Source organism: Loxodonta africana, chromosome 3, assembly GCF_030014295.1.
Source record: "Loxodonta africana isolate mLoxAfr1 chromosome 3, mLoxAfr1.hap2, whole genome shotgun sequence".
Lineage (NCBI taxonomy): Eukaryota > Metazoa > Chordata > Mammalia > Proboscidea > Elephantidae > Loxodonta > Loxodonta africana.
The window spans coordinates 128,786,060-128,811,263 of NC_087344.1; the positions used below are offsets into that span (position 1 = coordinate 128,786,060).

Consider the following 25,204-nt stretch of genomic DNA (forward strand, 5'->3'; position numbering starts at 1 on the left):
TGGAGATACTGAAACTGACCTCTCAGAAATAAGAATAGTAAAAGAATACTGTGAACAGTTGTATGTCAACAAATTAGATAACTTAGAGGAAATGGACAAAGTCCTTGAAACACATCAACTCAAGAAGAAACAATGGATCTCAACAGACCCATAACAAGAGATTGAAACTGTAATCAAAGACCTCCCATAAAGAAAAGTCCAGGAACAGAATACTTCACTGGTGAGTTCTACCAAATATTTATGGAATAAATGATTCCAATCCTACTTAACTTTAAAAAAAAAAAAACCTTGTAACTCATTTTATGAGGCGAGTATTACCCTGATATCAAAGCCAAGGAGAAGGACACCACCAGAAAACTACAGACCAATGTCCCTAGTGAATATAGACACAAAAATACTCAACAAATTATTAGCAAACTGAATCTTAAAACATATTAAAAGATTACACACCATGATCAAGTGAGATTTATCCTAGGAATGCAAGGGTGGTTCAATGTTAGAAAGTCAATCAATGCAATGTACCACAGTAACAGAACAAAGAAAAAGAACCATATAATCATCTCAATCAATGCAGAAGAGGCATTCGACAAAATTCAACCCACTTTCATGATAAAAACACTCCACAAGACAGGAATAGAAGGGAAATTCTTCAGTATAATAAAGGGCATTTATGAAAAACCTAGAGCTAATATTGTACTGAATTGAGAAAGTCTGAAGGCTTTCCCATTAAGATCAGGAATAAGACAGGAATGCCCACTCTCACTACTACTATTTGGCATCATTCTGGAAGTCCTAGCCAGAGCAATTAGGCTAGAAAAGTAAATAAAGAAAAGGTATCCAAATCAGAAAAGAGGAAGTAAAACTATCCCTTTCACAGATGACATGACTCAAAATCTCAAAGAATACATAAGGAAGCTATGAGAGCTAATAAATGAATTCAGCAAGGTGACAGGATACAAAATCAACATGCAAAAATCCCCTGGGTTTCTATACATCAACAATGAGCATATGGAAAAGGAAATTAAGGAAACATTGCCACTTTACAATAGCATCTAAAAATATAAAGTTCCTTGATGTAAATTTAACCAGGAAAGGAAAGACATACACAGAAAACTATAAAACATTACTAGAAGAAATGGAAGGACATTCCATGTTCAGGGACTGGAAGGCTTAATATAGTTAAGCTGTTAATACTGCCCAAAAAAAAAAAAAAAAAAACCAAAGTAATCTATAAATTTAATCTCCATCAAAATTCCAATAACCTTTGCAGAAATAGAAAAGCCAGTCTTCAAATTTATATGGAAGGACAAAGGACCATGAATAGCTAGCTAAAGCAATCTTGAAGAAGAATAAAGTAGGAGAGCTCACACTTGCTAACTTCAAAACATACTATAGAAAAAAAAAACAAAACTGTAGAGCCACAGTAATTAAAACAACCTAGTACTGGTATATAATAATAGACACATAGACTAATGGAATAGAATTGGAAGTCCAGAAATGAATCCATTCATCTGTGGTCAGCTGATTTTCGACAACAGTGCTAACTAAGTCCATTCAATAGGGAAGGAAGAGTCTCTTCAAGAAATGATGCTGGGAAAACTGGATGTCCACATGCGGAAGAATGAATCAGGATCCAAGCCTCACACCATACACAAAAACCAATTCAAAATGAGTGAAGGATCTAAATGTGAAAACTAAAACCATAAAATTCTTAGAAGAAAATGTAAGGGCGAGGCTGTGGGGCCTAGTTTTTAATGATGCACTACCAGGTGTGGCGACAAAAGCACAAGCAACAAAATAGATAAATGGGACCTCATAAAAATTAAATACATTTGTTCATCGAAGGACTTTATCAAAAAAATGAAAAGACAATCTACAGATTGGGAGAAAATTTGGGGGAACCAAATATCCAATGAGGGTCTAATATCCAAAATATATAAAATACTTCTACAGCCTAACAACATAATGACAAACAACCCAATAAAAAATAGGCAGACATTTTAAAAAATGTTTGTCAAAGTAAACAGACCTTTTACCAAAGTGATATTCAAATGGCCAGTAAGCACATTGTCTTAGTCATATAGTGCTATTGTAACAGAAATACCAGAAATGGATGGCTTCAACAAAGAGAAATTTATTTCCTCATAGTCTAGTAGGCTAGAAGTCCAAATTCAGGGTGTCAGCTCCAGGGGAAGGCTTTCTCTTGACTCTGAAGGAAGGTCCTTCTCTTCAGTTTTCCCTTGGTCTGGGTGCATCTCAGCAGAGGAACCTCAGGTCCGAAGGACTCACTCTGCTCCTGGGGCTGCTTTGTGGGTGGTATGAGGTCCCCAACTCTCTGCTTGCTTCCCTTTCATCTCTTGAGAGATAAAAGGTGGTACAGGCCACACCCCAGGGAAACTCCCTTTACATTGGATCAGGAATGGCCCTGGTACAATTCCACCCTAATCCTCTTTAACATAAAATTACAACCACAAAATGGGGGACAGCCACAGAATACTGGGAATCATGGCCTAATCAAGCTAATGCACACATTCTGAGGGGTGTATAATTCAATCCATGACATGCATGAAAAGATGTTCAGTGTCACTAGTGATTAAAAACCCATTGCTGTCAAGGCAAGTCAGTTCTGACTCATAGCAACCCTATAGGACAGAGTAGAATTGCCCCCATGGTTTCCAAGACTGTAAATCTTTACAGAAGTAGACTGCCACAGCTTTCTCCTGTGAAGCAGCTAGTGGATTCAAACTGCTGTCCTTTTGGTTAGCAGCAGAGCACTTAACCACTGCACCACCAGGACTCCTCCAGAGCCATTAGGGAGAATAAGATCAAAACCACAATGAGATACCACCTCACCCCTATTAGAATGGCAATGATTAAAAAAAAAAAAGGTGTTGGTAAAGTTGTGGAGAAACTGGAACCCTCATCCATTGCTGGTGGGAATGTAAAATGGTACAGCAACTGTGGAAAACAGTTTGGCAGTTCCTCAAAAAGTTAAACCTAGAACTACCAGCAATCCCAATCCCAGGTATATACCTAGAATCTGTGAAGGCAGGAAGGTAAACAGAAACCTATAGACCAATTTATTGCAGCACTTTTCACAGAAACTAAAATGTGGAAACAACCAAATGTTCATCAACTGATGAATGGCTAAACAAAATATGGTATATATATATATTAATATGTACACTGGAATATTAGTGAGCCATAAGGAGAAATGGAGTCCTAATGCATGGAAGAACTTTGAAAACATTATGCTTACTGAAATAACTCAGTTGCAAAAGTACAAATAACTATATGACCTCATATGAAATAAGTGATATACAGAAGCCAGAAATTATTAGTGGTCATCAGAAGTTGGGGCGGGGGGAGAAAAGGAAGAGTTTTTGCTTTAGGGGGCATTGAGTTTACACAAATGGTGGTGGATTAATTTGGAAAATGATAGGGAGAATGGTTTCACAACCGGAAGAATCTAACCAATGTCACTGAATTATGCATGGAGAAATTGTTGAATTATTGTATGTTTTGTTGTGTTTATTTTTACCACAATAATTGAAAAAAACAAAGCCATAATCTAAATGATAGTGGTTTTTAGAGAAAAATTAAGACAAAAATATGATGGAAATGTCATATTTTCATAGTATATATAATACTATATGGTATCTTTTTGTAGACATTCTTTTTTGCAGATATTATGTTTATAAAAAACAGAATACAAAAGCTTAAGTAGTATTTCTCAAATGAGTTCAGAAGTCTACTCTCAAGGGTCCACAAATTTGTAAACAGAATTTTTAGATTTGGGGTTTTTATTTCTATGATAATCTAAAAGAAAAAAACAAAAGCATATTCTGGTATACCAGCAGGCACTATGTGTTCCTGTTAAGTTTGTATTTAGAATCACCTTGGTGTCAAAGTGATTACCTAAATGGCAGTGTTTAATTTCCAATTTTCTCAACCCAGTATCTCAAGTTTGAGAAACTCTGCCATACAGAATTTGGGAGATATAGTGGGAATAATTTTGATAAGTGATGAATCAGAGTTGACTGATTTCACAAAACCTAAGTCATTAAGGAGGTTGGAAAAAATATGAAAAAGTCGAAAAAACATGCCTTTTTCTTTCATAGTTTTAGTTATATACATAATGAATTCAAGCCAAAATATGAAAAAAATTAATCAAAATAAAGTATATACATTTTCGTATAGGTAGTATTTTTTTAATGAAACAATTCCATGCTTAAAGGAGAACTTGGTTGTGGTTCATAAATCTATCACTATTTTACTGTATTTTTAGGCAAGTTCTTTTGTTATGCAACAAACATTTCTCCCTCAGCTCCAATAGAGAAGCATGTAAGGGAAAAGAGAAGAGGAGGAAGAGTTTAAGTTGACATCCAGACGGAGACTGTAAAGTCCTTTCTAAGATGAAAAGTTTAACCCTTTAATCAAACTCACTTTCTTTTTCTATAGCCTGTGATGGTTGGAAGAAAAAATACTTTGAAACAAAGAAAGTCACAGCATCATTGGAGGAGGTTTTAACAAAGCTTCGAGAAGATTTGGAACTTTACTATAAAAAATTGCTCATGCAACTTGAAGCCAGGGAAATAAAAATGAGACCAAAGAATTTGGCAAATGTGATAGACTCTAAGGTACTGCTAAATGAGTTCCCTTTTCTGTTGAAAAGGTTCTGTTCAAAAATACATGTTAGTATTATCATATTTAGGAAGTTTTGGGCCACAGGCAATAAAACCTTGACAAACTGGCTTAAACAATGAGAAAATTCACGACTTCAATAATGGGAGGGGTTGCTGAGCAGATACAATCAGCATTTTAAGGATGTCTTCAAGAGTCTAAGGGTTTTTTGATATTTCATCCCTATTTTCTGTGTTGACTTCATTCTAAAACTGCTTTTTGTCTTGGTAGCAAGAGAGTTGCCAATGGCAATTAGAGCTCTATGCCTCCTAGATAAGAGAGAAACCATTTCCTGAAACATGAAATGTATAAAATTTTCCCATTAGCCTGCTGGAGAACCAACCAGGCCTACTTCTTGGATTCAATAATAGTTACCAGCAAATGCTATGTACTGACTTACACTAACTAGGCTCTACCTCTGTACCTTAGAATGGGGTTACTTTCTCTGATTATATGGGAAAAAGATGGAGTATTTGACGAAGACGGGGGTTAATGGTGTCCACTAATGTAAACTAATAGTGTCACAGTCCTCTAACTTCAGGCGGAGAGATGAGAATCAGCATCAGCACAAACCTGATTCCTGGAAGGTGAAGAAGAGACATACCTCCACTCTCCAACCTTCTTACCAATTCTCACACCAGCCATCCTCCCCACAGCACTCTCTACTTTGCTGGGTTTGATAATCCGTTGTAATGGTCACAGAGACCTCATAGACCATACTTACAGTTAAGTGCTTTATTAAAGAAGTAACAAACTACAACTCAGTATCAGCATCAGAAAGCATGTAGACAAAGTATGGAGTACTTCCCTGAAGTGGAGAACTCATCCCTCAATTCTTCAGTGCAGGGCAGCTCTCTCAGTTCCTCTCGGCTGTGTAACCAAGCAGGCCCTTATCTCTGCTGTCGCCACCCCCTCAGGAGAGGCCTCTTCTCAGCCCTTTCAGGACAGGTTCCTCTTGGCCCTCTCAGGACGTGATCCTCTTTTTGGCCATTCATGCCCCTTTTTAGCCACGCAGGCTTCTCTGCCTTCTGCCTCCTTGCCTTGGGCTTCTCCATTGCTAACTGATCCAGCTCATAGCCAATGTAGCAGTCTCGTTCAGCTCTCTTAGCTGCATTCCTAGCAGCAGTTTTCTGCCATCACCACCAACTCTGCTGTAGGGCCCCTACTGGGCCTGTCACTGTCTTCGGTGTTGTAGCCCCTGACCCGTGTTACAGCTCTTTTAGGAGTTTCCTTGCCTCTTCTCTGTCTTCTCTCTTCTTGGCTTTTCTCCTTTCTGCTGCTTCTTCCTTCTCTATCTGCCAAACTCTGGAAGTTGGCTGCATATATAAGCAAACTCCTGGTCAATTTCAAGGCATGGTCCTTCTACCAGAGCCACGAGCTGACCAATCCCCTCTCAGTAGGCCTCAATCACTTCATTTGCATAGTAGGCCATAGTCACATTATTTGCATAAGTATATTGACCAAGGTGTGTGAAACAGACCAATTGCAGGGCAGGCTGCAGCCAAGAGTTAGACAAAAAGCATCAAACCATTATGCTGTTTACAGCTTACCGAGGAAATGTCAATCAACCTGGACAAAAGTAACAAACCCTCTGGGGTAGAAAACTAGGGCAAACTCAGGGCTTAGGGGAAAAAATCTCTAGAGCTGTTTTTCTGAAGAACCAAAGCAAAAGGCCACATAAAGGAACTCATTTCACAACAACTACATGGCTGTTTTTTGTTTGTTTTGCGTTTTTTGGTTTTATAAAATCTCACAGAATTTAAAGGTATTGGTGGTCTAAAGAAATTACAGGCAATCCCCAGTTTACAAACATCTGACTTAAATACAACGTGTAGTTACAACCCTCATAAAAAAATAAAAAAATAGAGCCTGTTAGAAATTTTAGGTACAAACGATCGTTCGTAATAACAAATGGGTGCTACTTTGCGCTGTGTATCAAAACATTATTATTATTACTATATTATTGTGTTAAAGATGTTTTAGTGTATCTGGAAGTGTTTCTTTAATGTTTTTTATACATAGAGAGGTACACTATATACTAAGACAAATATTTGACTAACTGACATTAGATACAAACCATACCTAACTATTCTGACTTACATACAAATTCAACTTAAAGACAGACTGGGAACCCTCTGTATATTAAATTTTGATCAATTCATATTTTCTTGAAATTGAGTCTTGAATCTTGACAGACGAGAGACATGAAGCTTATTCTATTACTAACTCCACCATAAAATTAAACAACAGACAAAATAATTTCAGAGGCCATCGAACAGCGTGATTTTTGTTAGAGTTTTTAATCCTACTTATCCAAAAATGATTTTAAAATGTGATTAACTATAGATGTGATAAAATATTAAAAGCTTATCATTTTACATAAATTTAATATAAAATCCAAATAGGTTCAAATAATGGTTTGTCCCAATTACACTTTTCTTTTTACTTATTTTGCTGTTTTATCAAATTGACTATAAGATAATGTTATTTCACAAAGGCAGCTTAAAATTCTTAAGTAACTTTTTTAGTGAGAACCATTATATCTCATAAACTTTTCTGGGTAAAAGTAGCTAAAAGTATTTCTTCTGTTAATTTTTTTTTTTGTATTAATCAGGTTTCTTATATAAAATATGTTGTGAAATATTATAAGAGAATTCTAACCTGGCTCAGTTAATAAAGCACTATGACAATTTCTAAAGTCTTATTAATATCCTAACCCAAACATATTCCTTTTGTAGTAACAATTATTGGTTTTTATGATGCTAATTGAATAACTTTTACAAATATGTATTTATTTGGTAGTAAATGAGGAATGGTAGAACAGAAGAAAAAGACATTCATAAAATGCAAGAAATAAGTAGATAAATAGTAATAAATTTATTTTATAGTATAGGTTATTTTCATGATTTGCTCTTTTAATACTTGTTATCACTTTCTACTTTACATTTGCAAATCAGTTAAAAATAAAAATATATAGTTGTTATGCCTAATAAAGATGTCTTCCTATATCTCATACAGAACTACCTTATAATCCAGATCACTGAAGTACAGCATGCAATTGACCAACTTAAGAGAAAATTGGATACTGACAAAATGAAACTCATAATAGAAGTTAAGGTAATTTACATTTCTTACAATCAGATTACAAAATTTATCTTTAAATAAAATATTTTGGTGTTTTAACTTTGAATGTCCATAGTTTAGGGTAGTCAGGATTGACTGTCTTAAAGTTGCTACCTTAATAGCAAAAGGCATGAGTGAAAAGATGCAAGAATAACTCAATCTTATGAGGAGCAGCATTTTATAACAAGGCCAAAGTAAAATTTAGTGAAATTTCACTAAGAAGAATTAGTTGAAGGAAAAGGACTCTGTCACTCAGAGTCTTAATAAAATGTTTTAAAAGAAGTAGTTATCCTTTATTAGAGTCATTCATAAACACTGCTAACAAACCATTGAGCTCTCCTCTAGATTCTCATTTAATTTTTACCCCTCTCTTGGATAATTATTACATTTTTTCTGGTTATTTTTATATATATTGTAATATATTATTTAATATGAATCATGAGTTTTCTACTAGTTGTTAAATTTCCCTCAAGGTAGATATTGTGCCGTAGTTAATTTTGTTTCTCCTGTAAGACCTTTTGTATAGTAGAGCTTAGCTGAGGGTACTGGGTAAGTTTTACTTATTTGATAAGAGTTACGTATAATAATCATATCATAGGCATAATCTCTGAAGTACAGATGTCATAAAATCTCTGTTGAACAGAAAACAGAAGAAGATTGTACATTTTCATGCCAAGTATCTACACAGGACTGGAGAATAAGATTGATAATTACATGCATGCCCTCAACTCACCTCTTTATCAGAACTAGCTTGATGGTACAAAATAATGACCTCTTTCTAGAATCAGCACTGCGCAATAAAACTTTGCATGATGATGGAAATGTCCTATTCCTGAACTATCTGAAATAGTAGCCACTAGCCCCGTAAGATATTGAGCACTTGAAATACAGCTTGCATGACTGAAGAACTGAGTTTTATATTTTAGTTAATTTACTTTACTTAAATTTAAATAACTACATGTGACAAGTGGCTACACGCTTGGACATGCAATTCTAGATTTCAAATACTAGGAGAGTTCCCCATGGTGGGCAGGTTTCATCAGAGCTTCCAGACTAAGGCAGACTAGGAAGAAGGACTTGGCAGTCTACTTCTGAAAAAATTGGCCAGTGACAACCCTATGAATAGCGATGGAACATTGTCTGATAGTAAAGGAATGGAAGGCAAAAAAGAGAAGACAAAGCATTTTAGAAAAAACCTAATTTACATGAAAATTATGATGCACTTTTAGAAGGGTAAGATGAGGTTCGTTTTTTAATTCTCTTTATAGATGAGAAAACAAGCAGTTTCAGATTTACGCGTATTGAAAGCTGAACTGGCACAGAAGAAAATTAATACATCTTTACAATCTCAAATAGGTATGCCAATTTAAAAGTTTGCTTGTTAAAATTTTTAAATATTTATTTGAACAGACTTGTTTAACCGTTTTTCTCCTTGGCAATGTTTTATATAAATCTTCATGTTTATATTTATTTTTCATGTGGGTAGTACAAAGTGTTTCGTGAAATATTAGATGTAACATAAAGGAAAATGGTGGCTATTTAGTTGTTCTTGAAGATTTCAAGTCTGTTACATATTATTTTATAGTACTACATGTTATAATTATTTTTCATTCTTAAATTGTCTTTAAAATTAATAGCTATCATGGCCATAAAATCTAATTATAATGAAAACGTTACATAATCATATTTTAATAATTTTTACATGTAAATCCTTAATTTGTTCATTGTATTTTAATTAAAATGAATCTGCAAATCTAAAAGAATAGGTATATTGAACTTGCTATTTAAAGCATCCAGGGATTAGTATCTAAGAACTTAGTATTTTAAATTTTAGAAATATGAAAATAATAGTGATTCAGCATATACTCTGAAAACAGTTGCTTTTACATAAACAATTGTGTAAATAGGAAATATGATATTCTCATAACATGGTAGAATCATCATTTTTTCCACCCAGGGTGGGTAGGTTTTAGCAGAGCTTCCAGAATAGGACAGGCTAGGAAGAACTTAGCCATTGACTTCTAAAAAAATTAGCCAGTGAAAACCTTATGAATAGCGGCAGAACACTGTCTGATATAGTGCTGGAAGATGAGCTCCTCACCTTGGAAGGAACTCAAAATACAACTCAGGAAAAGCTGCCTCTTAAAGTAGAGTTGACCTTAAAAACATGGATGGAGTCAAGCTTTCAGACCTTCATTTGCTGATATGGCATGATTGGATGTGGAATGTATGAAGTATGAATCCAGGAAAATTGGAAATTGTCAGAAATTAAATGGAATGCTTGAAGGTAGATATCCTAGGCCTTAGTGAGCTGAAATGGACTGGTATTGGCTATTTTGAAACAGATTATCACGTGGCCGACTATGCTGGGAATGACAAATTGAAGAGAAATGGTGTCACATTCATTGTCAAAAAGAACATTTCAAGATCTATCCTGAAGTACAATGCTATTGGTGATGGGATAAATATCCGTATGCCTACAAGGAAGACCAGTTAATATGACTGTTATTCAAATTTATGCACCAACCACTGTTGCGAAAGATGAAGACTTTCTGCAGCCTGAAATTGATCAAACATGCAATCAAGATGAATTGATAATTACTTTGGATTGGAATGCAAAAGTTGGAAACGAAGAAGGATAGGTAGTTGGAAAATATGGCCTTGGTGACAGAAATGCCAGAGCTTGCATGATAGAATTTTGCAAGATCAATGACTTATTCCTTGGAAATACATTTTTTTCAATAACATAAATGGCAACTATATATGTTGTGATCATTAAAGTTGTGTGTCAGCTTGACTGGGCCATGGCTCAGTCATTTGGCAGTTATGATGGAGTTTGGCAGTTGTATAATTATATAATTACCTCCATGATGAGATCTGATATACTGTGATCACTTCCATGATGGGATCTGCTATGAGCAGCCAATCAGTTGAAAGGGGAGTTTCATTGGGGGTGTAGCCTGCATCCAATATAGGGGACTTTCTAGCAAGGCTTGTGGGCTTTTGCTCACTCTGGATCCAGCAGCTTGCTCCTGTTTGTATGACCCCCAGTTTTGGGGACTTGAACTAGCAGCTTACCTGCTGTCTTGTTTGCTGATCTTGGGATTTGTCCGTCTCCACAGACTGTGAGCCAGAAGCCTGATGTCTGACCTGCCAGTCTTGGGTTCACCAGCCCCTGCTGCCATCTGAGTCAGGAAAGGCCTCCAGCCTGACCTATAGATTTGGGACTTTCCAGCCTTTACAACTGTGTGAGCCATTTCATTGATGTAAATCTATCTATCTATCTATATGTTTATTGCTTTACTGGTTTTTCTTCTCTAGAGAACCCAGCCTAAGACACACGTGGACTTAGTTGGATGGAATACACGGTAATCTAATTGACTACATCTGTGGAAAAAGATGTTAGAGAAGCTCAAAATCATCAGTCAGAACAAGGCCAGGGGCCAACGGTGGAACAGACCATCAATTGCTCATATGTAAGTTCAAGTTGAAGCTGAAGGAAAATAAAACAAGTCCACGAGAGCCAAAGTACGACCTTGGGTATATCCCACCTGTATTTAGAGATCATGTGGTAATGCAAGTTTTGACGCATTGAACACTAATACCAGACAAGTTGTAGGATGACGTCAAGGATATCATACATGAAGAAAGCAAAAGGTCATTAAAAAGACAGAAAAAAAAGGAGACAGACCAAAGACGGTGGTTAATTCACAAATACCATGCTATCCCCTTGCAGCAAAGAACTGAGAAACCAAGTGGAACAGATACAGATGACAATCCAGGCACTGAGAACTGCAACCAAAAGAGTGAAGAATTAGATCAAAAACCAAAGGAAAGGAAAAACTGAATGAAAAATTCTAACCAGGAGACTTACAGACTGTAGGCACCCTACCTAGTGGCCTGGCGCAGCATCACCATCTTGAGACAATGGGAGCAGCACTCCCAGGTGAGGAGTACAGGAAGGCCACTTCATGGAATTACCAATAGGAGACAGAGATACTGTCTAGACAAACCTGAAGGAAAGCAAGGTGAGCAGAACCTGAACTGGATCTCAGGAGGGAAAGTGCAGGAAGGTGAGTGAGAGCCCTAAAGGTTCCAGGTGACTACAGAGCAGGGAGGGAGCCAGAAAATAGGACAGAACTACTCATCAGTGGTGATCCCTGCTTGTTTGGGCACGTGGCATTGGTGAAGCAGAGGATCCTTGAAGTGGCAGCTAAAGATAACTCACCTGACTGGGCTCTGGACAATCCTCCCCTCCTCACATTTGGTCAGGGTGAGGTTCTGATCGCTGGCTGCACTCTGCGGGGAGTGCCCCAGTATCCACGTTAGACTGGGGAAACATGCTCCCCCCTTCTTCTTCTCCCCCACCTTGCCCTCCCAGTGACCAGCAGTGAGCCCCACCTCCTCACCTGGTGATCCACAGCATGCACACTCGCATGCTCTTGGACCTGCACTGGAGGCTTGGGCCCATCCCAGCCCATTCCCATGCAGCCACACCCATGACGATCCACGTCATGCATTCCCATGCTAGCAGATCTGTGACCAGGGACTCAAGATCACACCTACCCATGCCCACACATCCACGCCCACTGGTGATCCACAGCACATGCTTATGTGCAGTGGAACCTGTAACTGCAGGCTCATGCTGGCTTGCTCTGAACACCCCTGTGCTGCACTGCCCTGCCAGCCCAAGGACCAGTGGTACAAGTTTCCATGGCATCCACCCAGTGACCAGTGACCTGTGCACCCTTGCCCTGATCACCTGGCAACTGCAGGATCCAACACACAGGATCCAACCCAGCACCCAGCAAGAACAGTCCCTGTACCCATTCCCAGGTGCCAGCTGGACAGACATGTCACCTCACCAGCAATGCCAGTCACATCCTGACAAGTGCAATCTACACCCCTGCCAACCAATGAGCAGGAGACCCTAGTGTTTTCATCTAACATCCTCCCAGCTGCAACAGCACACAGTCTACATCCAAACAGTTCCTGCAGGCCATCTACACTTGCACTGGGACCCCTTGATACCTCACCATTACTGAAATGCCAGTTTGTCCACTTACAGCAGGCATACTCTGTCCATTAGGGTCTCACTCCCTCACAGTGGATATGGAGAAGTCCTGTCCTGACCTCCAGAAAACACTAACTGCTGGCACCAAACTTAATGCCTCGAAGACAGCAGACAATAACAAATCCTATGAGGAAACAGAGTAAGATGGCTCAAACAACTGAGCAAAATAAAGGGGCAGCAAACATTCCTGAAGAAAAAATGCTAATGGAACAAACTGACAAGGAATACAAAAGATTTATATATTGGATCTTCAAAGAGATCTAGGAAAACACAGACGAAACCCTAGAAGAATTCAGGGGAACAATACAAGAACAAAATGACAAACAGACAATTAGAAACCATACAAAAACAACAACTAGAAATCCAGAAGATTAATAGTAAAATATCAGAAATAGATAATAAAAGGACATAAAAGTATAATGAATCAACAGAAGAAAGAATCAGTGAAATAGAAGACAAATCCCTTGATACTAATTGAAGAACAATCAGGAAAAAAAAGAATGAAGAAAGCCTAAGAGTTATGTGGGACACTATGAAGAGGAATAATTTACATTTAATTGGAATTCCAGAACAAGAGGAGAAGGAAAAAAAAGCATAGAGAGAATTGTGGAAGATTTACTGGCAGAAAACTTCTCTAATATCATGAAAGATGAGAAGGTTTCCATCCAAGAAGCTCAACAAACCCCGTATAGGAAAGACCTCAAAAGAAACTCACTAAGACATATAATCAAACATTCCAAAACCAAAGACAAAGAAAGAATTCTGAGAGTACCTCGTGAAAAACAAAATACCGCCTGCAAAGGGGCACCAATAAGAGTAAACTCTGATTTCTTGGCAGAAACCATGCAGGCAAGAAGGGAATGGAATGACATATATAAAACCCTGAAAGAAAAAAATTGCCAGCCAAGAATCATATATCCAGCAAAATTGTCTTTCAGATATGATGGTGAAACTAGGACATACCCAGATAAACAGAAATTAAGAGAATTTGTAAAAACCAGACCAACCTTACAACCTGAGATTAAGACAAATGACAGCATCATCCAGATAATCAATCCAGGTAAAAAAAAAAAAGTCAAAAGTAAAATAATGCTACAAAACTGAAAATAGGGAACTAGAGATGTCAATCTGTAAATGACGACAACTTGAAAACAAAAGGGGTAATAATGGTATAGTTATAGAACGTCCATATGGAGAGGAAATCAAGATGATGTCAAGATATAACAGACTGTTGTAAACTGGGAAAGATAAAGGTAAATTTCAGAGTAACCACAAAGAAAATAAGAATCAAATAAAAAATAAAGAAAATTTAAAAACAAACAAAGTCATCAACAGTGAAGGAAATGAAAAGAAAATCCATAAACAAAAAGAATTCAGCACAGAAAATTAAGTGGAACAAAGAAACCGTTAACACCACAAAAAAGAAGCATAACAAAATGACAGCAGTGAATTCCTGCCTTTCGATAATCACACTGAATGTAAATAGTTATATGTACCAGTCAAGATAACAGAGAGTGGCAGAATGGATAAAAAAACATGACCTTTCCATACGTTGCCCACAAGAGATGTACCTTAGATATGAAGACATAAATAGGTTAAAAATCAAAGCGTGGAAAAAATATATCAAGCAAATAGTAACCAAAAGAGAGTGGGAGTGACAATAATAATCTCTGATAAAATAGGCTTTAAGTCGAAATCTATTATAAGAGACAAGGAAAGGCATAATGTAATGATTAAAGTGTCATTCCACCAAGAGGACATAACCATAATAAGTATTTACACACTCAAAGATGGTGCTCTAAAATAGATAAACTATAGAAGCATTAAAAAGAGAAATAGACAGTTCTACAATAATAGTAGGAGACTTTAACACACCACTTTCGATGATGGACAGACTAGAAAGAAACTCAGCAAAGATACAAAAGATCTAAATAATATAATCAACCAACTTGACCCCATAGACATAAAGAACACACCACCCAACAGCAGCACAGTACACATTCTTCTCCAATGCACATGGATCATTTTCCAGAATAGACCATATTTTAGGCCACAAAGCAAACCTCAATAAATTCAAAAGCATCAAGATAATACAAAGCACCTTCTCTGATCATAATGCTATGAAACTAGAAATCAATAAAGAAAAGGAAAAAATTAAATACATGGAAACTGAATAACATCTTACTTAAAAACTATTGGGTAATAGAAGAAATTAAAATTAAAATAATTCCTAGAATCAAATATAAATGAAACATAACATACCAAAAACTTTGGGATACAGCAAATGCAGTGCTCAGAGGAGAATTTATATACAGCAATAAATGCACATATCAAAAAGAAGAAAGGGCTAAAATCAATACCTTAGCGCTACAACTCAAACAAATAGAAGAGGAGCAGTAAAAGAAGCCCACAGTTACCAGAATAAAGGAAATAATAAAGATCAGAGCAGAGAAAATGAACTAGAAAAGAGAAAAACAATAGAATGAATCAACAAGACTCAAAGTTGGTTCTTTGAAAAGATCAATAAAATTGATAAACCACTGACCAAACTGACAAAGAAAAAAAATGAGAATATGCAAATAACCAGGATAATAAATAAGATGGGTGATATTATATCAGGACCAACCGAGATAAAAAGGATCGTAAGAGAATATTATGAAAAATTGTAGTCCAATAAATTTGAAAACTTAGAAGAAAAGGACAAACTTCTAGAAACACGCTACCTACCTAAAACTAACACAAATAGTAGTGAACACAAATAGAGGTAGAAAATTTGAACTGACCCTTAACAAAAGAAGAAATTGAAGAGGTCATGAAAAAAACTCCCAACAAAAAAAGCCCCGGCCTAGACAGCTTCACCGGAGAATTCTACCAAACATTCATAGAAGAGTTCACACCAATTCTACTCAGACTATTCCAGAACATAGAAGAGGAAGGGATATTCCCAAATTCATTCTATGAAGTCAGCGTAACACTGACACCAAAGCCAGGCAAAGACACCACTAAAAAAGAAAATTTCAGACCAATATCCCTTATGAATATAGATGTAAAAATTCTCAACAAAATTCTAGGCAACAGAATTCAACAACATATCAAAAAAATAATACATATGACCAAGTGGGATTCGTACCAGGGATAAAAGGATGGTTCAACATTAGAAAATCAATCAACATAATTCACCACATAAATAAAACAAACAATCATATGATCATCTCCATTGATGCAGACAAAGCATTTGATAAAATCCAACACCCTTTCTTGATAAAAACTCTCAACAAAATAGGAACAGAAGGGAAATTCCTAAACATAATTAAGGGCATATATGCAAAACCAACAGCCAACATTATTTTCAACAGAGAAAGATTGAGAGCATTCCACTTGAGAGTGGTAACGAGATAAGGATGTCCTCTATCATCATTCTTATTCAATATTGTCCTGGAAGTCCCAGCTAGAGTAATAAGGCAAGAAAGGGAAATAAGGGGTATCCACATGGAGAGGATGCCTGGTGGCATAATGGTTAAGAGCTACGCCTGGTAACCTTGGAATCCACCAGGCACTCCTTGGAAACTCTATGAGGCAGTTCTCCTCTGTCCTATAGGGTCACTATGAGTCGGAATCGACTCAACAGCAACGGGTTTCTTTTTTTTTTTTTTTTTTACATGGAAACGAAGAAGTAAAACTGTACTTATTCACAGATGACATGATCCTATACATAGAAAATCCCAAAGATTCCACAAGAAAGTTACTGGAACTAATAAAAGTATTCAGCAAAATGGCACTGTACAAGATCATAGTCTATATTCAACACACAAAAATCAGTTGGGCTCTAAATCAAAACCACAGTGAGATACCATCTCACCCTGGCAATACTGGCACAAATCAATACAACAGAAAATAACAAATGTTGGAGAGGCTGTGGGGAGACTGGAACTCTTACGCAGTGCTGGTAGGGATGCAAAATGATACAACCATTTTGGAAAGTGATATGGCCCTTCCTTAAAAAGCTAGAAATAGAAATACCATATGATCTAGCAGTCCCACTCCTAGGCATATATCCTACATAAAAAAGTGTCATCACACGAATAGATACATGTACACCCATGTTCATTGCAGCATTGGTCACAGTAGCAAAAAGATGGAAACAACCTAGATGGCCATGAACACATCGAATAGATAAACTGTGGTACATACACACAATAGAGTATTATGCAATGATAGAGAACAACAATGAATCTGTGAAGCATCTCATAACATGGATGAATCTGGAGGGCATTATGCTGAGTGAAATAAGTCAATCAGAAAAGGACAAATATTGTATGAGGCCCTACTGTAAAAACTCATGAAAAGGTTTACATACAAAAAGAAAAAGTCTTTGATGGTTACGAGGTAGGGGAGGGGTGGGAATGGAAAAACACTTAATAGACAATAGATAAGCGGTAACTTTAGCGAAAGGTAAGACGGTACACAGTACTGGGGAAGCCACCACAACCTATACAAGGCAAGGTCATGGAAGCTCCATAGACACATCCAAACTCCCTGAGGGACTGAATTACTGGGCTGAGGGCTGTGGGGACCATGGTCTCGGGGAACATCTAGCTCAACTGGCATAACATATTTTATAAAGAAAAGGTTCCACATTCTACTCTGGTGAGTAGCATCTGGGGTCTTAAAAGCCTGTGAACAGCCATCTAGGATACTCCACTGGTCTCACCCCTTCAGGAGCAAGGAAGAATGAAAAAAACTAAAGACACAAGGGAAAGATTAGTTCAAAGGACTAATGAACCACATCTACCATGGCCTCCACCAGACTGAGTCCAGTACAACTAGATGGTGCTTGGCTACCACCACTGACTGCTATGAAAGGTATCACAATAGAGGGTCTCAGACAGAGCTGGAGAAAAACTGTAGAACCAAATTCTAACTCAAAAAGAAAGACCAGACTTGCTGACCTGACAGACACTGGAGAAACCCTGAGAGTATGGCCCCCAGACACCCTCTCAGCTCAGTAATGAGGTCACTCCTGAGTTCTACCCTTCAGCCAAAGATTGAACAGGCCCATGGAACAAAACAAGACTAAAGTGGTGCACAAGCCCTGGGGCACGGACTGGAAGGTAGGAGGGAACAGGAAAGCTGGTAACAGGGAACCCAGATTTGAGAAGGGAGAGTGTTGACATGTCATGGGGTTGTTAACCATGTCCTACAAAAATGTGTGTACTGACTATTTGAGGAGAAACTAGTTTGTTCTGTAAACTTTCATCTAAAGTTCAATAAAAAAGAAAAAAAAATCAGCTGGGCTCTTCTACACTAACAAGGAAGACTCTGAAAAGGAAACCAAGAAAGCAGTACCATTTACAATAGCCCCTGAAAGGATAAAATACCTAGGAATAAACCTAGCCAGGGACGTAAAAGACTTACACAAGGAAAACTATAAAACACTACTGCAAGAAAAGAGATCTCCATAAATGGAAAAACATATCATGCTCATGGATTGGAAGACGTAACATTGTAAAAATGTCAATACTCCCAAAAAGTGATCTGTAGATATAATACAATCCAAATCCAAATCCCAACAACATTCTTTAATGAAATGGAAAAACTAATCTCCAACTTTTTATGGAAAGGAAAGAGGCCCTGAATAGCTTAAGCAACATTGAAGAAGAAGAAAAAGTAGGAGGCCTCACACTTTCCAATATCAAGACTTACTGTACAGTCACAGTAATCAGAACAGCCCAGTACTGGTACAATGACAGACTTACAGACCAATGGAATAGAATTGAGAACCCAGAAGTAAACCCATACATTTACAGACAGCTGATCTTCAACAAAGGGTCAAAGTCCATTCAAAGGGGAAGAAACAGTCTCTTTAACAAATGGTGCTGGCAAAACTGGATATCCATATGCAGAAAAATGAATCAGTATCCGTACTTCACACTATGCACAAAAACTCAAAATAGCTCAAAGACCTAAATGTTAAAGCTAAAACTATAAAGTTCCTGGAGGACAACATAGGATCAAAATTAGAGGACCTAACCTTTAGCATGAATAGCCTATCAAACAAAACAAAAAATGCAAGAACCACAAAAGATAAATCAGATATTTGGTACCTCCTAAAAATTGAACCATTATGCTTACCAAAATGTTTTACCAAGAAAGTAAAAAAAGAACCTAGAGATTGGGAAAAAATCATTGGCAAAGATAATCTGATAAGGGTATAATCTCTAAAATATATAGAAAACTTCAGCAACTCAACAACAAAAAGACAATCAAATCAAAAAATGGGGAAAAGACATTGACAGACACTTCAACAGAGAGAACATTCAGGTGGCCAACAAATACATGATAAGATGCTCGTGATCATTAGCCATTAGAGAGATGCAAATCAAAACTACAATGAGATGCCATCTCACTCCTGCAAAAATGGCACTAAAAAAACAGAAAACAACAAATGCTGGCGAAGTTTTGGTAGGGGTTTGGAACTCTTATTATACATTGCTGATATACAGACTATGGAAAACAGTATGGCACTTCCTCAAAAAGTTAGAAATAGAAATATCTTATGATCCAGCCATCCCACTTCTAGGTATATATCCTAGAGATATAAGAGCAGTGACACAAATGGACATATGCACCCCTATGTTCATTGCAGCATTATTCACAATAGCAAAAGGATGGAAACAACCTAAGTGCCCATCATCAGTTGAATGGATAAACAAATTGTGGTACATTCATACAACAGAATATTATACAAATATAAAGAATAATGAGGAGTCCATAAAACCTCTTACAACATGGATAAATCTGGAAGACATTATGCTGAGTAAAATAAGTCAATCACAGAAAGACAAATACTGTACGGTCTCACTATTATAAAAAGTAATAATATACGCACAGAAAGCAAAGTTCTTTGATGTTTACCAGGAATGGGAGGGAGGGAGGGGGGAATCACTTTTTAGAGAGTAGACACTTTTTATTTTTGGTAATAGGAAAGACAAGACCAAATATGGGTGAAGTCAGTAACAGTATAAACAAACAAAAAACGGGTGTGGTTATATAGGTAGATATTGATGCAGTTCAAATCCACCAGCCACTCCTTGGAAACCCTACAGGGCAGTTCCCCTCTGTCCTGTAGGGTCACTATGAGTTGGAACTGACTTGATGGCAACACGTTTGGGTTTTTTGGTTGTTATGTGTATAGGAAGGTATGTGCAAGTAAATGCACATGCATGTATAGGTATCTCTGTAGGCATCTGTATATACATGTTTGTATGCACTATATATATGTCCACATATATAACAACTATAAAGGGGGCACAGTTACAGAGACTTCCTAGACACATCCAAACAAATTGCAGGATTGGTTTACTGGGTTAAAAGGCTTGGGATCATAGTCTTGAGGGACAACTTAGTCAGTTAGCAAATGATAGTTCACAAAGATAATGTTTTGCATCCTAGTTTGATGAGTACTGTCTAGGGTCTTAAACGCTTGCAAGCAGCCATCTAAGAATCAACTATTGATCTCTACTCATATGGAGCAAAAGAGAATGAAGGAAATCAAAAGCTCGAAAAAGAAACTAATTAACGGGACTAATAGCCCACACAAACCTTAGCCTCTCCTAACCTGAGACCTGAAGAACTAGATGGCACCCAACCACCTCTACGGGTCATTCTTACCAGGGACACAATAGAAGGTTCTGAATAGGATGGAACAAAAATGTAGAACAAAACTCAAGTTTCTAAAATAGGCCAGACCTACTAGACCGATAGAGACTAGAGGAACCCCTGAGACTTAGATAACCTTTGGACATAGAATTTAATATATTTCTGCAGTTCACCTTTCAGCCAATTAATAGGTTGGCGTATAAAATAAGCAGTATCACTTATGAAAAATGTGCTGCCTTAAACAATGAGCTACATGAGACCACATGGTCAACGTTTAGGCAAAAGCAAAGGTGAGGAGGCAAGGAGGGGAAGGGAAGCTAGATCAATGAAAACAGACAAACAAAATGGAAATAATGAGAATGCTGACACATTGTAAAATTTGTAACCAATGACACAGAACAATTTCTATAAAAATTGTTTAAGGGGAACCTAATTTGCTGTGTAATCTTTCACCTAAAACACAAGAAAATATTAAAAGAGAAAGAAAAGGATAAAATGGATGTTAGAAGAGACTCTGAAACTTGCTCTTGAATGTAAAATAGCTAATGCTAAAAGAAGAAATGATGAAGTAAAAGAGCTGAACAGAAAATTTCAAAGTGTGGCTTGAGAAGACAAAGTATTATAATGAAATGTGCAAAGATCTGCAGTTAGAAAACCAAAAGAGAAGAACACGCTCAAATTTCTCAAGCTGAAAGAACTGAAGAAAAAATTCAAGCCTCAAGTTGCAATATTAAAGGATTCTATGGACAAAATATTAAATGACAAAGGAAGCATCAAAAGAAGATAGGCGAAATACACAGTCATTGTACCAAAAAGAAATGGTCAACTTTCAACCATTTCAGGAGGTAGCATGTGATCAAGAACCAATGATATTGAAAGAAGCAGTGCAAGGTGCACTGAAAGCATTGGTGGAAAACAAAGCTTCAGGAACTGATCGAATACCTACTGAGATGTTTCAACAAATGGGTGTGACACTGGAAGCACTCACTGATCTATGCCTAGAAATTTGGAAGACAGCTACCTGGCCAAAAGACTATAGGAGATCCATATACATGCCTATTCTGAAGAAAGGTGATCCAATGGATTGTGTAAGTTATTGAAAAATATCATAATTATCACATGCAAGTAAAATTATGGTGAAGATAATTCAAAAATGGTTGCAGCAGTACATCAACAGGGAACTGCCAGAAATTCAAGGCAGATTCAGAAGAGGATGTAGAACAAGGGAGTATCATTGCTGATGTCAAATGGATCCTAGCTGAAAGCAGAGAATACCAGAAAGATGTTTACCTGTGTTTTATTGATGTGCAAAGGCATTCAGCTGTGTGGATCATAACAAATTATGGATAACATTGCAAAGAATGGGAATTCCAGAACACTTAATTGTGTTCATGTGGAACCTGTACATAGACTAAGAGGCAGTTGTTTTAACAGAACAAGGAGGTACTGCATGGAGGAAATTCTCAACTGGACTAATAAGCAACATCATGATAAATGGAGAAAAGATTAAAGTTCTCAAGGATTTCATTTTACTTGGATCCACAATCGGTGCCCATGGAAGCAGCAGTCAAGAAATCAAATGATGGAGGCGGAGCTAACATGCTACCCTAGACAGACACATCGTGCTGTCCTTTGGCAGCAAAGACCCGAAAAACTAAGTAAAACAGATACAAACGTCAATCCTGGAACCCTAAGCATCAAGTGAATGGATAAAGAACTAGATCGAACACCGAATGGAAGAAGAAACTGAAGGAAACAGAGAATGAGGAGAGATACAGACTGGAGGTCTCAGGCCAACTTGGAGAATCGCCATCTTGGAGAATAGCTATCAATGACCCTGGACAGAGAATACAAGAAGGCAACTTCACAGAGCTCCCAACAGGAGACAGAGCACTTGGTAACCAGAGAAACATGCTTTCTCACCCCTCACCCTTCTGCCCCATACACTACCTCTACACCTCCAACAGGCCATATTGAGCCACCTTGGCTAAAGAGCTACTGGCCTGCCACCAGCCCTGGCCTGCCCTGCCCCCACCTGCTGGCTCCTGCTACGCCATTTTTTTCCCCCTGTTTCTCTTTTTCTTACTCCCTTTCACCTAGCTGGTACCTCACCTCTACCCCTTCCTGCAAGCTATATTGCACAGCCTTGGCTAGAGAGACACCAGTCCACTGCTGACCCAGGTCCATGCTACCACCACCTGTCGGCTCCTGCCACACCATTTTTTTCCCTTTCTTTTTCTTTCTCCCTCTCACCTGTCCCCATACCCCACTGCTACCCCTTCCCAACAAGCTACGTCACACCAGCTTGGCTAGAATAACACCGTCCCGCCACCAGCCCAGGTCCACACCACCTGCACATGCTGGCTCCTGTCACATATTTTTTCCCCTTTCTTTTCTTTCTTTCACCCTCCCACCTAGCCCCATACCCCACCTCTATTCCTTCCCACCGAGCTATGCCATGCTGCCTTGGCAAGAGAGATACCAGCCTGCCGCCAGCCCAGGTCCACCCTGCCCCCACCTGCCAAGCCATTTTTTTTTCTTCCTTTTTTTCTCCCTCCTACCTAGCCCTGTATGCCACCTCTACCCCTTCCCACTGGGCCATGCCACACCACTGTGGATAGAGAGTTAACATCCCACCACCAGCATGGGTCCCTCCTGCCCCCACCCACTGGCTCCCACCATGCCTTTTTTTCCCCCATTCCTTCCTTTTTCCTGTCTCTCCCAAATAGCCCTGTACCCCACCACTACCCTTTCCTGCTAGGCCACGCCACGCTGCCTTGGCTAAAGAGGCACTGGCCCGCTGCCAGCCCAGGTCTGTCTTGCCCCCACCTGCCAGCTCCTGCTGTGCCTTTTTTTCTTTTTTCCCTTTCTTTTCTTTCTCTCTCCTACCTACCCCTATATGCCACCTCTACCCCTTACTACTGGCCCACAGAGGGTTTAGAGCTACTGGTCTGGCACCAGCACGAGTCCCCCAAGCCTCTACCCACCAGCTCCCACCATGCCATTTTATTATTTATTTTATTTCTTTCTTCCCTTTTCCTTCTCTTTCTCCCTCTCACCTAACCCCATACCCCACCTCTACCCTTTCCTGCTGGGCCACACTGCACCACCTTGGCTAGAGAGGCACTGGCCTACTTGCCACCCCAAGTCAGCCCCACCCCCACCCTTTTTGTCTTTTCTTTCTCCCACCTAGCCCTGTATACCACCTCTACCCCTTCCCACAGAGCCTCACTGCACCACCACGGGTAAAGAGCTACTGGCCCACTGCTATCTGGAGCCCCACCTGCCCCCACCCACTGTGCCATTTTTATTTTATTTCTTTCCCTCCCATCTATCCTATAAGCCACCTCCCTCCTTCCCAGTGGGTTATGTTGCACTGCCACAGCTAGAGAGCCACCAGCCTGTCTATATCTCCCACCTAGCCCTGTATGCCACCTCACCCCTAACCTGCCAGCCCTCAGGTCCACCTTGTCTCCACCCACTGGCTAACCCCCTGTTTTTTTGTTCCCTCCACCTACCCACCCCCCACCTTACCACCAGCCCTCGCCAGGTGAGAACATCCCTAGCTCAGGCCCGCTACCTTACTGGGCCCACACTGCCCGTCTCCTCCCACCACTTGACCAGCTGCTAAACAGAGGGAAGCAAGCCCACACTACTTCCAGTCTGACACCCCCACCTATATGGCAACAGGTTGTGAATGCTCCCACATCACTGTACCAACATCAGGAGGCAGACAATGCCCACCCAATCTGCCCTCAGCCACCTCGCCAAACCAGTACACAGTGAAGTGGGCTCACCCTGCCTGCTGCTTCCCTGCCCACATGGACAAGGTGGTGAGAGTTATCCTGCCCACAGATAAGCAAGCACCAAAGCACACCTGGCCCACTCACCCTGACATATCAAAACAAAACAAAGGAGCAAGTCAAAATAAAGGAATATACAATCAATAAAGAAAGAAAATAATAATGTCTTGGAGATGGTAGATAATCTCAAAATGTGTAAAAAAAAAAAGGGGGGGGGGCAGGACAAGATGAGTCCAGCAAGTGACCAAAATAAAGAATCAGATGACCTTCCAGTAGAAGAAAAGGCAGTGTAGCTACCTGATATGGAATTCAAAAGACTAATATTTAGGACTCTCCAAGAGATTAAGAAAGAGATCAAGGAAAACACAGACAAAACCAAGGAAAAAATAGAATCATAGAAAACAGACAAACAAACAAAAAGAGGGTCAAAATAAAGGAAAACACAGACAAAGCAACAGAAGAATTCAGGCAAATTATACAAGATATAACATCAAAAGAAATAAACAATTAGAAATCATATAAAAACAGCAACTAGAAATCCAAAAGATAAACAACAAAATTTCCGAAATGGGCAACTCAATACAAGATTTTAGGAGTAAATTTGAAACAATGGAAGACAGAATCAATGAGATGGAAGACAAATCCATGAATGTCACTTTGAGGAAAAATCAGAGAAAAGAATGAAGAAAGTGTAAGCATTATTTGGGACACGATCAAGAACAATAATTTGTATGTGATCAGAGTTCCAGAACAGCGGGAGAAAATGGAAAACACAGAGAAGATTGTTGAAGATTTGCTGGCAGAAAACTTCCCAAATATAAAAGACAAAAAGCTGACCATTAAAGAAGCTCAATGATCCCCA

General features: G+C 38.6%; 1 protein-coding gene across 8 annotated transcripts in view; it reads left to right on the forward strand.

The window, feature by feature from the left end:
* Positions 1-25,204, forward strand: part of SPATA1 (spermatogenesis associated 1) — a 113,510-nt gene that overhangs the window by 70,219 nt on the left and 18,087 nt on the right. For 6 of the 8 annotated variants that reach the window (XR_010321421.1, XM_064282167.1, XM_064282163.1 and 3 more), the window contains 3 exons: positions 4,462-4,640; positions 7,702-7,800; positions 9,075-9,162. Coding sequence is in view for 6 of the 8 variants with exons in the window: in XM_064282167.1 (XP_064138237.1) it covers positions 4,462-4,640; positions 7,702-7,800; positions 9,075-9,162 (366 nt within the window). In the remaining 2 variants the exon portion in view is untranslated. Of the gene's footprint in view, positions 1-4,461; positions 4,641-7,701; positions 7,801-9,074; positions 9,163-10,928; positions 11,055-11,127; positions 19,770-25,204 lie in introns of those variants that run through there. The other 2 variants (XR_010321422.1, XM_064282166.1) reach the window with 2 other exon arrangements.